This window comes from Petaurus breviceps, unplaced genomic scaffold, assembly GCF_028583685.1.
Source record: "Petaurus breviceps papuanus isolate PSGF00001 unplaced genomic scaffold, PetGlider_PUasm1.0 90895, whole genome shotgun sequence".
Lineage (NCBI taxonomy): Eukaryota > Metazoa > Chordata > Mammalia > Diprotodontia > Petauridae > Petaurus > Petaurus breviceps.
Genome location: NW_027187372.1, coordinates 27,096,003 through 27,108,457, shown reverse-complemented (window position 1 = coordinate 27,108,457; position 12,455 = coordinate 27,096,003). Strand labels below are relative to the sequence as shown.

The window sequence follows — 12,455 nt, the reverse complement described above, 5'->3', positions numbered from 1 at the left end:
AGAGAGAGAGAGAGAGAGAGAGAGAGAGAGAGAGAGAGAGAGAGAGATGGGAGGCAGAAAGAGAGGGGAGGAAGGAAGGAGAGAAGGAATGAGAAAATGAAGGAAAGAAGGATTTATTAAGAACGTGCTTTGTACCAGGAAGAAAGTAAATAGCGAAATGAGACCCAAAGCAGCTTGTGCAAAGACTTAACCTGAGTCACAGCTACTCTAGAAAATGTTCTCTGACTCCCACTCTAGGGCATGTTCCAACTTTAGCTGTATCTCTTGTGTCCCAGCTTCCCCAGCCCTAAGCAGCACGACTCTGTCTCCCCCTTTCCTTTTCATATTCTCTCTTATATCTCCCCTTCTTTGTGTCCTTTCTCCAATTTCCTGTGCTCGTTTCTTTCTTTCTAACCCCGATCCCTTTTCTTGTCTATCCAATGTCTTCCCATTCCTTCCCCTTTTCCTATTTCGTTGCCTGTGGAGTCAGACGATCCCGATTCAAGTCCTTTCTGTGATATACCTGCACGACGTGGAGCGAGTCTTGTGACTCAGTTTCCTCATTTGTAAAGTGAATCTAATCTAGTTGGGCTTGTTCAGTTGTTTTGATGTTTTTTTCCCGGTCCTGACTTTTTTGTAACCCCATTTGGGGTTTTCTTGGCCAAGATACTGTAGTGGTTTGACATTTCCTTTTCTAGCTTATTTTACAGAGGAAGGCCAGGCAAATAGGGTTAAATGACTTGCCCCGCGTCGCGCAGCTAGCGTCTGAGATCGTATTTGAACTCGGGACTGGGTACTCTGTCCACTGCGCCACCCAGAGGCATCTCTAGTCCTTCCAACTTTAATCTGTGATCCATTCCGTGCTCTTCTCTGTCCTCTGGTCCTAGTCTTCTCTTTCTCCTTCAATATGCATCACTATTGCTGGTGCTCCTACTGTGCTGGTCCCAATCAAGCCCCGGCCAGGATCTTTTCATGAAGACCGGAAGTAAATACCTGCTTCACCTCGCCTACCCCCACCCCTCCTGCCCCCAGTTCATGCATCTATTTTTGTAAATACCCCACGATTCTGCCTGTGCCTCTCATCTCCTTTTCTGGGGATTAAACTGTTTAATATACTAGACCCTAAATAAGACTTCATCTGCTGAGGGCTGCAGGATCTACCCAATGCCTACCCATCCTTGTAAAGTGGCAGGCTCTGAGAGGGGGCATCTGGGGACCTGGGAATTGTACATGAGGAATTCATGCTGCTGGGGTCTCCATTGTGCTGACTCTTCTTGGTTGAAGGGTTTTGTCCCCTTCAGCTCTTTACCATTACAAGTGAGTATAAAATTATGGATGGATTTGTATCAGAGCAGGCTGCATTCTGCTACAATCTGTCCCTTGGAGATTTCTATTAATGATGGGGAAAGGATTAGTGGACTTTTAGGGAGAGATTGAGGGATGTTATGGCTGTGTGTATCATTCATAGAGTACAGGGAGTGGTGATAGTGGCTCTTGGATTCTTTCCCATACCATTTAGGGGGTACCAAAGACCTGTTCTGGGTAATTGTCTTCTCTGCCAACTTCTATTTTTACAGTGCTTAGTCATCCTTAGAATTATAGCATGATTGGTTTAAAGTAGGTTTAAACCTTAAGAGACCACCTAGTCCAACCCCAACTTTCATTTTGCAAATGATGAAGCTGAAATCCAAGGAAGGTAATTTCCCCAAAGTCACACAGGTTATAGTATGTGGCAGACCTGGGAGCTGGACTTTTTTTCAATTACTTAGTGATTCATTCCTTTATCCAAGTGGCTCTTACTTTTAGCACTACACAGTGGCCTACCTGGCTACACAAATTACATACTATTTATATATGTGTGGGCATGTTGTCCCTGTCCACAGAATGTAAGCTCTTTGAAGGCATAAATGGTTTCATTTTTGTTTTCACATTTTTCACATACTTATAGCATAGTGGTTGGCACATAGTAGGTGCCTAATAAATGCCCCTTCCTGACTGATTGAACCCAAATTCATCAGTCTTACTACTACACCATGCTGGGAAAATAAATGAGTGGCATTCACTAGGACCTGTCTCCCTCTGCTTCGAGCCATATGGGAGACCAATATGAGATATATTGCTGGAGTTCTATTATTTTTAGTAAGCAGACCCAGGCTATTGATTTAAAGATATTGGATATCATTTTACATTGTACATAAAATGTATGTGTTCTTGTTAAAACAAAAGGCTCACCTGGGATCGGTTCTGGGCTCAGATATTTAATACCCAAACAAAATAACTGGCCGTGTAACCTTGAGCAAGTAACTTAACCCCAATTGCTTAGAGGCGGCCAGGTAGCACAGTGAGTAAGAGTGCTGGCCCTAGCATGGGGAGACCTGGGATCGGTTCTGGCCTCAGATACTTGGCACACAAAAATAACTGGTCCTGTAACCTTGAGCAAGTTACTTAACCCCGATTGCTTAAAAAAAAAAACCCAGAAGGCTCCTCCCCCTAGTCCACTTGCCTACCTAAGCTCTCCATTTTATTAATCTAAAAAAGGGATGCAGAGTTTAGGCCCAGTACCCCTTGACCTTGACTAGATTGCTTCTGTGCTTACAGGTATATGAAAGTTGGGCCATCTGAGGTCAAGCCTGGCCCATCAGAGGCCCCACCAGTATGCATCTCACATCACCTTACCTGCCTTGAGAAAGCCAGCTGCAGAGCTGTGGGCAGAGCTCCACACCCTATACTGATGGATAGGAACCCAACTCCAGGCAGGCTCAAGAACTGTTTGGGAAGCCTGAGGATTTCTTTTTTTTTTTTTTTTTAAAGCAATAGGGGTTAAGTAACTTGCTCAAGGTTACACGGCCAGTTATTTCTGGGTGTGGTGCTGAGTATCTGAGCCCGGATTTGATCCAGGTCATCCCGACACTGGAGCCGGTGCTCTTACTAGCTGTGCTACCTGGCCTCCCCCTGAGGATTTCTTGAGAGGGGTTTCTGAGGCAGGGGAGGTTATAGAGGGAGCATCATCCTCACAATGGGCAGAACCTTGTCTCCATCTTTGCTGAGGCACAAGCCCAGGAACACTTGTCTGAAGAACTGAGAGTCCACCACAGGGAGTGTGCAGGGTTGATGAGACTGTTTCAGTGCTAGGAGGAGTAGTAGCAGCCCTGGGTATTGTGCCCAGTACCTTGGCACAGATGTGGGACTTCTACCTCCAAAAGGTCAGCCTCCCATTTCAACTGGACCTCACTGAAAGACTGAGATAGGCGGAGGTGCCTGAGGCAGAGGGGATGTGAAAGGGGGAGGGGAGAGCTAGCAGAGAGTGAGGCACAATACAGGGCTGGAGGATGGGACCTGGCACCAAGGAGCTAAGGGATGAGGCCATGAGGATGGCAGGCCAGAGAAGAAACCAGGTAGTGACATTGGTTGGCCAGATTAGAAGAGGCTCTTGGAAGTGTGTCAACAGATAAGACTGGGGCAGGGCTGGGAGAGACTAGGCTGGCAATATTTTTTTTTATCCACCTGAATAAAAAGAATCTCAGGAACTAATTCCCCCCACACACACACCTCTTGCCCCAACTGTGTGACTGTGGCCCTGTTGGAGAGGGGCTTGTCTTGTATTCCTAGAAAAGTTTCTGGGGACTGTATAGACACGGGGTTCTCTTGGTCATTCCACTGAATCTTAGAGCTGGAAAGAGACCTTAAGAGATATATCCTGAACTCATTTTACAGAGAAGGAAACTGAAGACCAGAGGATGTGAAATGCCTGAGCTAAAGTCACGCAGCAATTTAGAGAATCAAGAATTGGCTGGGAACACAGAGTACTGGAGAACAGGGACTAAGGATGATGTCTAGGTGGCTGCCTAAGGTGAGAGAACTGCTTATCAGATTCCTAGCACATTCCTTCTGTTTAGGAGCCTAAAAACTGAGCACATGCCACCCCCACCTCTGCCTAGAGAAAGAAGCATCTGTGGGCCAGTTGGCAAAGCTGGGGAAGGTGGGCGCTGGCATCAGCAAAGGATGGAGTCTTCAAGAAAGGCAAACGGGAGCCATGCCACCTTGGTGGAAGGCCTGGGAGCTTCTTAAGACCCAGGGGAGCAAGAAGAGATAGCATTCTCACCTTCTCTGATACTCTGGTTCCCACTTCTGGGGTCTGAGCTTCCTTTGCCAACTTGGGTTCCTCACAGCACCCACCCTCATATCATTCCAGGAAAATCATAAGCAAACCCGAGTGAGAAAACCTTGGGAGTCTCGGCTTTCTGCTCCTCCTACCCCTAAGTGAGTCATCTCTACAACTACATAGCAACCTTCCTACCTACCCACCCAAAAGCAGCAGTACCAGGGAACAACCAGAGAGAGGTTTTATGCCCTTCTCTGGCATAGCAAGGTCTTAGTTGTACCTCTGTTGGCAACCACAGCTGGGGCTGGTGCCAGGCTGCCCAACTGATTTTATACCAACCTTGGAGGTCAGAGTATTACTGATGTCTCTGCCTTGGTGTCCCTGCCCCTTCCCTGGGAGGAGAGATATCTCCCCTGGGAATGTAAGGCTAATGTATGCCCACCCAAGTCAGGAAAACCAGAATAAGTAGGCACAACGTCTAAGTATCCACAGGGTGGACAACTGGGGATAGATTTGGGTTGTATCTTTGCTAGCCAAGGACATGCTCAAAGATCTTGAAGTTAGGATTTAGAAGAGTTACATATTTACAGGTTTAATCTGTATGGATAGCCCTGGTTTATGGGGCAGTAGTGGGAGAAAAGGGAGAAGAATGAGGTGTAAAAGGATGATTGGTGAGTGATAGACATGGCCCTCTTCCACCTTCACCTCCACCCAGATGGGCAGAGTTGTGATGACTGAAATAGCAGCAGACATGGGTAAGCAAATAGGCCTACTGAAGGTGGCGCTACTTACCAGGGTGTGGCGTGTGCCCTCACCCACCATGCTTTCCTTCTCAACACTTCATATTTTTCCCCCTACATTAAAAAGATTCCACCAACCTCCCTACCCCAAAATCCCTTCCCAATAAGGTGTCCTATGACTGTTCCATGTCTCCAGGGAGCACATCCCAAATCAAAGTATCTGTCCTTGGTCTGAAGCTCAATGCACATGGATAGGTCCTTCTGCAAGTTCTTCTCCCACCAGTGGAACAAGGTGGAGAAATTAGGGTGTGCCTCAGATCGAGTGATGCCTAGAGGCAAGGCTGCAAAAATACCAGACTGGTTCCTCAGGCCCCAGGGTAAGTGGATTGTGATGGCATATAGGGAGGAGGAGCTGAAAAGAAAAAGAAACTGAATTAGTGACAAGAAAACAAACTTTCCTTGGCAGGTTGGGGGAAGGAAGTGAGAGGCTAAGCCAGGTTGGAACGTGGATGGGGAACTCAGAGGCTCATGAGAAAGGAACTTTTAACTGGGAAACCAGACTCAGGGTTGAAGGTGGGAGGATGGAAGATGTCCAAGCAGAGTCAGGAGCTCTCTACTGGAAGACAAGAGAGGGGCTTAGTGTTTCTTACCTGCAGGATTGTAGACTGGGGGACCAGCTGGGTACATAGGATACTGGGGGGCAGGGCCACTGGGCGGGTACATAAAGCCTGGTTGGGGTGGTGCAGGGCCAGCTTTGGGGTCCTGAGGATATGGATACACCGGTTGGATGGGAATGCCTGCCATCGGGATCTCTTGAACTAGAGAGACAAAGGACAGACGTTAGACTTGGCACAGAATGAATACTGAATAAATGGTTATTAACTGAATGAGTAAGACTGTAAGAAGGGAGGGGAACTTCAAAGATCATTTGGTCGGGGGTTTGGGGGTGGGTAGCTAGGTGGTGTCATGGGCCCTGGAGTCAAGAAGACCTGAGTTCAAATCTGCCCTCAGACACTTGACACACTTAATAGCTGTGTGACCTTGGGCAAATCACCTAACCCCAATTGCCTTGCCTCCCTCCCTCAAAAAAAATTTTTTTTAAAAGATCCTTCAGTCTGATCCTCTAGGTTTATAGGTGAGAAAGATAAGGGCCAGGGAAGGAACAGGGATTTGCCCAGGGTGGGATCAAGACCCCTCTATTTCAAATGGACCAAGGACAGCACCTTAGTGGTATTCCTGCCTCACCCTCATTGGGCAGGCTCCAGGATTCATACCCCATCCCCTGTTTTTCTTCTTTCCTAGCTCCTCTGCTTCCAGACACATATCTAGAGACATGGAGTGGGGAGTGGTGGGTTGGCCTCAGATACTGGCTGCTGCAGATCAGTTTACAGAGCAGACACTTTCCCCCAGTCAGGGAGGGCACAATTCCTAGAGGGGGCTCAGATTTCAGAGTCCTCAGTCCTTGAGAACAGGCCACCTGGGGAATACCAGCTGGGAAAGGGAGAGCAAAAGCTCAAACTCAAATCATAAACTCCAGAACAGCTGCCCAAGGGGGAAATCCCCCAGGCCCTGCCCCTGCCACTCACAGTGACCTCCACACATCTCCATGGTGTCGCATGTCCCACCTGCCAGGGTGAGCAGCATAGTATGGTAGATAGAAGGTATAGATAGATATAGCTTCAGAGTCAGGAGGAGCCGAGATTAAATCCTGCCTACCTGTGTGACTCTGGATAAGTCACAACCTCTCTAGACCTGAGTTTCCTCATTTTACAAATGAGGGCATTTGACTAGATGACTTCTAAGGTTGCTTTGAGTTCTAACTGATCCCATGACATCGGCTACTTTGCTCTTCTGATACATTCTAAAAATGTGACATCCAACCTGGACACATCACCTAATATTCACATGCTCTATTACATAACTTTCAAATATGCAGTAAAGGGGCAGTTAGGGGGTGCAGTGAATAGAGAACCAGCCTTGGAGTCAGGAGAACCCAAGTTCAAATCCAACCTCAGACACTTGATACTTACTAGCTGTGTGACCTTGGGCAAGTCACTTAACCCCAATTGCCTTGCCTTCCCCCCTCCAAAAAAAAATATATATATATAAATGTAAATAAGCAGTAAAGTGTCCACCCCACAGTAAAGCTCCCAGTGATTCCAAACCTTGGTGCACACACATTCATGCCCAGTTTAGCCCACCTTGTATCCCACTATGCCCATGTGGGCTCCTGGCACCCCCTACCAGTAAGTACCTTCTAAGGGACTCCGGAGCTGCTGGCGTCGGCGGTACAGGTAACAGCAGGAGCAGAGGAAGCAGCAGATGGTGGTGACTACCACGGCAATGAACAGGATCACAGCTGAGGCAATACCCGCGATAGTCTTGGGGCTATGAGCACAGTAAGGCCCCGTCAACCTCCAGCCCGTGTAGAAAGGAGCCAGGACACCTGGGTCTCCAACTAGATGGATGCTATCCTGGTTTGTCATTGTAGCCATAAAGACTATAGGTTCCGACATACTGTGCTGGGTTCTAGCCAGGACTTAAGAGTCCCTGGGGGGAGGTGGAGGAGGAGGAAAAGCTGGGGTCAGAAAAGAAGGGCCCTATTCTGTGGCTCTTCCCCAGGGACAGGAGCCTAGTTTCCCTACCATGGTGAGCCAGCAGATATCTAGACAATTAAGTTTGGGGCATCCTGGGACTTGTAGTTTTCTGGGGTTAGTTTTCTATCCATACTCTCTTTGGTGTACCATGGCTCTTAGGAGCTAATGAGAGACTGGAGGAAAAGATTGTGCATGGTACAACTCCAACCTGTTCATTGATTTGCTGCATTTACTTCATACTAGCATTAGCTTAGAGGACAGAGCATCATCTGAGTTCCACCGATACCTTATCTCTCTTGGGAATCTTGTTAGACTGGGGGAAAAAAACCCCAATAGGGCTCTAGGAAAGGAGATTAGGGGGCCATACCAGACCAAGCCCCAGGTGCTGTATTATGCAGCACTGACTCCTTATATGAAGCCCAGGAGTCCAGACTTTCATTCCCAGAAACTAACCATTTAGTTGTGGTTACTAAGGTAGCCTCCTGGTCTTCACATAACGATATGGAAGTAGAAAGAAGCAAAGGATGGCAGCGGGAAGAGGGAGGAAGAAGAGTCAGTAGGGACAGGGCCATTGGAGAGAAAAGAGATGGAAGGGGAGGAAGTAAGGGCCAGAAAGGGAAGACTAAAAGAGGAGGCTGGGAGGAAAAGGGCTGGGAGCTCACACCTAAAGGCCAGACAGTGCTTCTGCTGCCGTTCAGTGATGAGCTTGGACAGATCTCTGCAGCAGAAACGGTGGTAGCAGGTCCCACAGCAGAAAGAGGAGAATTCACAGTCAAATCCAGGGTGCCACGAACCATTCCCATCCAGATACCACAGGCAGTCCTCATCTGCCAACACTATGAACACAGTAGGCACACAGTGGGCACCATGCTTGCCCCTCTTCCAGCCTACTCCCTCTAACTGCTTGTGGATACCAGTCCCCACTGGTCCGCTGGCAGCCACGGAACTCCCCACCCCCAACCCCTTTGCAGCTACTGCCAATGAGATCTCACTCCTTGGCATCTGACCCCATGCCCACTTTCCAGGCATCAAGTCTGGGGTCCAACTGCATGAGCTCCAATCCCATCACCCTTTCCCTCCACCGGGAAATCCAGTCACCATCTCTCCTCCCAGGGCCCACAATATTCCAGGGTCTTTTTCCATAGCTCTTTGTCTTTCCCTCCCCCAGGAGCTCCCTCTGGGTCCTATGTCCCCCTTCCCCCATCCCATCACTCTCTTCCTTCCCCACCCTAAGCCGGCCCCATTCCAAACCCCCACCCCTTACCCAAAGGAGCCAACAGGATGAAGAACAATATTCCAGCTAGCTGCTGCGCTGGGGCCCAGGTCAGCCCCGGAGGCGACATAACTGGGGGCAAGGACAGGGGCAAGGGCAGTGCTGGGGTTGCCACGGGGAAGGAGGCAGAAGGAAAGAACTGGGAGAGAGGAGCACAGCCCAGCGGGAGCCGGAGCCGCTGAAGCTGCGGTAGGGCTGGGACCACGGCGGGCGGGCGGGCAGGACGGCGGGCGGTATCTCCAGCTCCTGCTCCCGCCCCCTCTAGGGGAGGGCCTAAGGAAGCCGTCTAGCCTGGGTAACCCTGCCCCTGCCGGCTTGGTGCTATCGGCCCCTGCAAATGGCCACTCACCACTAACCCCCATTTGGCGTTTCCCACCTTAGGCCCCGGCACTGCGCATCCCCTACATAATATGGACCACTCCTGAATCCAGCTGGGCAACCCTCTTCCCTGCTCCTTATGCCTGCTATGCCCTTCATTCAGGGGATTGCAGCGATGCCGGCCCCTAGTCCGTCCTCACCTGGCCATGGGAATCAAGGAAAGAGCCAGAATCCCCAGTCCTGGGGCCATCTCAGAATGTTCAGGCTGGTGTGCCAACCTTCACTAGAGTAATGAGTGGCCGAGGCTGCCCCGGTTGCTGTGTGTCCAGCATGGGGAGGGGCCTAGAGGGAAGTGGAAAGAAGGGGCTGGGGGATGGTCCCCCTTAACAGAGCCTGAGAACACAGACTGCCATTGAGAGGCTGCTCAGAGCTGCATTGTGTCTCCCTGCCCTCACAGGGCCCTGTTGCTTTGCCAGCTGTGTTGGCTTGCTAAGGCAGAGCCCTACCCCCATCCCTGTGCCCACAGAGCTGATACAGTGCTGGGGCTTGCCTTAGAGTTGGTCATGTTTTGGACAATGGGAAAAACGGCACTTTGAAGGTATATCATTTTTTAAAAATACATCTTTTGGGATATCCTTAATAATAGTAATTATAATCATAGTACTTTTAATGCTCTCAAAGCATTCACCCTCACGTAGTTTTTGTGAGGATCAAATGAGATAAAGTATATTAAGTATTTTGCAAATCTTAAAAGTGCTGGACATGTATCAGTTGCCAGCATCCTTGTGGGTTTCATTATTAAAGCTCAAACACCACCTCCTCCAGGAAATGGAAAGTGATCTCCCTCCACCCCTAGTTTGCTATAGGGCCCAATTCTTTTGTTCTTAACATATACTGGAGCTAGTTTGGTGTGGTTGATGGAGTACTGGAGCTGGAGACTGGAAGATCTGGGCTCCAATTCCATTTATGGCTCGTATCACCTCTGGCAAGTAGCAGTGCGGCTGTTCCTCTCTCTTTCTGGAAGAGGACCAATGACATCTTGAGGGTGATGGACGTCCTGACTTGCTCATGAGTTGGATTTGATCGAGGCAGAGCTGTGCAGTCTTCAGCTTCACTTTGTCCACCAGAGTCATCAAGAGTCCAGTGACAACACAAGGTTCAAGGTGGCTGGTGATGAAATAAGAGTGAGAGGGGACAGGATAGGAGAAGAACTTTTAGGAATGTATGAAGATTAAAAATTAGGAGGGTGGGTGGAGAAGATAAGGGAGGGATTCTTAGAAGGGTGGGCAGATGAAGAAATAGGAGGGCAAAGCAGTGGTTAAAAGTAAATTAGAAGGGGCAGCTAGGTGGCCCAGTGAACAGAGCACCTGCCTTGGAGTCAGGAGGACCTGAGTTCAAATGTGGCCTGAGACACAACACAAAAAACTATCCGAGTGACCTTGGGCAAGTCTCTTAACCCTGATTGCCCTCCAAAAAAAAAAGTAAATTAGACACAGGAGGAGGAATAGGGTAAATAGGTCAAGAAGGGTAAATAGTGAGGAAAAATAGGAGGGAAGCAGGGAAATACACAACTAGTAATATAACTTTAATTGTGAATAGGATTAATTTACCCATAAACCAGAGAACAAAATGTATTAAAAATCAGAATCAGATAATGTTTTTTTTTTTTTTTACAAGAAACACAATTAAAAATGAGAGATTCACAATTAAAGTAAAGGGCTGGAGTAAAATTTATTATGCTTCAACTAATGAAAAAAGCACATACAAAGTCAAAGCTAAAATAGATCTAATTAAAAGAGATAAAAAGGGAAATTACACCTCTGATGGAATCCTAATAAATCCTAATATTCTAACTTCCTTATGGGCCCCACTGAACAGTAGCCATGTCCTGATTTAAGCACACAATCTGACTTTAACAACAAAGCCCCCAGTCCGTCACCCTAGTGAGTCACTACCCCCAGATCCAATTCACATACCTGAACAGGTGTGTCCTTGCATTCAACCACATTAGTATCATCCATTTTAACCCTAGACAGGACCACAATACCTAACTATCCATTTGACCAGACAGGACCACAGTAGCTAACCAATCAGAAAGCAGCATGACCAGGATGTTTGACCACCAAACCATAGTACCTGATCCCTTAATGAACCCCTCCTGCCTTTTCAATATTCATAATTTCTGTTGTGTAATCAGCATCATCACACTATGAATTTGTGTTACTAAGTTGCTGGTTCCTTTTTTGTAGTCAACCTGTTCCAACCATCATTCCAGTAAATGTGCTTATTGAATTAGAGGTGGTTTTGATGGGGTACCAGCCCACACCAAGACCTTTTCCCTTTACCTCCAAAGAATTTGAGTCCCGGGAGCCCTTGGCCCTGGGAAACCCCCACCTTGAATTCTCCCTGAATTTTCCCACTTAATCTGGTTTTTTCATTCCCAAACCTGTTTCTCTTAACCTAGCCTAATCTTCCATTGTCTGTTACCTCCAGATTGCCTCCAGCTTCTTCCCACCCTGGATTCCAACAAAATCCCATTCTCTTGGTTCCTGGAATCTAACCTGTGGTCACTCCAGTCCCATCAAAATCCTCCTTAGACTCTTCCTCAAGACCCTCCCTGAACTCCTCCTCTAGTCACCCTAGTCTACTTGTCCACCCCTAGTTCCCTCCCATAGTCTTTCTGTATATAAGATCCATCCTACCTCCATGAAGATGTCAGATTCAATCTAGCTGTGATTCAGTCTGGCCCACTTGTCAATACAAGCTTCACAAATCCTTAGGCTTCTTAAGGGTCTACCCAATACCGAAAATCTTTAATAAACTTTGTTTTACTTTGGATGAAAGAAGGCTTGGGTTGAATTCATTTGAGCAGGACCCAGCATGTCAGTATTGTGGGATCCTGAGCACCCCTAAATTTTAAACCCCAAGAATCTGACCCTGAATTCATTTGAGACCCCCACCACCACAAACATGATACTACAATACTACGTGTCACCAATATTATTCAATATAGCCTTAGAAATTCTAGCAATAGCCATAAGAGAAGAAAAAGAAATTGAAGGAATAAGAATGAGAAAGGAGGTAATAAACTATCTCTTTTTGAAGGCAATATGATGATATATTTGGAAAATCCCAAAGATTCAACTAAAAAATTGAAAGAATTTTAGCAAAATAGTAGGATGTAAAATAAACCCACATAAATCATCTGTATTTTTATATATCACCAACAAAACCCTGCTAGAAGAGATAGCAAGAGATACCCCATTTAAAATAACTAGACAGTATAAAATATCTGTGGGTATACCTGCCAAAACAGACCCAGGAACTACATAAACATAATTATAAAACATTCTTTATACACTTATAGTCAGATTTAAATGATTGGAGAAATATTCATTATTCATGGGTAAGTAAAGCCAATATAAAAATGACAATTTTTCCTAACT

General features: G+C 47.3%; 1 protein-coding gene across 1 annotated transcript; it reads right to left on the bottom strand.

The window, feature by feature from the left end:
• Positions 1 to 4,558: 4,558 nt before the first annotated feature.
• SHISA4 (shisa family member 4) lies at positions 4,559 to 8,896 on the bottom strand. The gene is made up of 5 exons (XM_069074560.1): positions 8,683 to 8,896; positions 8,083 to 8,254; positions 7,076 to 7,209; positions 5,472 to 5,639; positions 4,559 to 5,233 (listed from the first exon to the last, which is right to left on the bottom strand). The coding sequence occupies exons 1-5, from the start codon at positions 8,759 to 8,761 to the stop codon at positions 5,187 to 5,189; spliced, it is 600 nt and encodes a 199-aa protein (XP_068930661.1). The 5' UTR covers positions 8,762 to 8,896; the 3' UTR covers positions 4,559 to 5,186.
• Between the last annotated feature and the right edge of the window lie 3,559 nt (positions 8,897 to 12,455).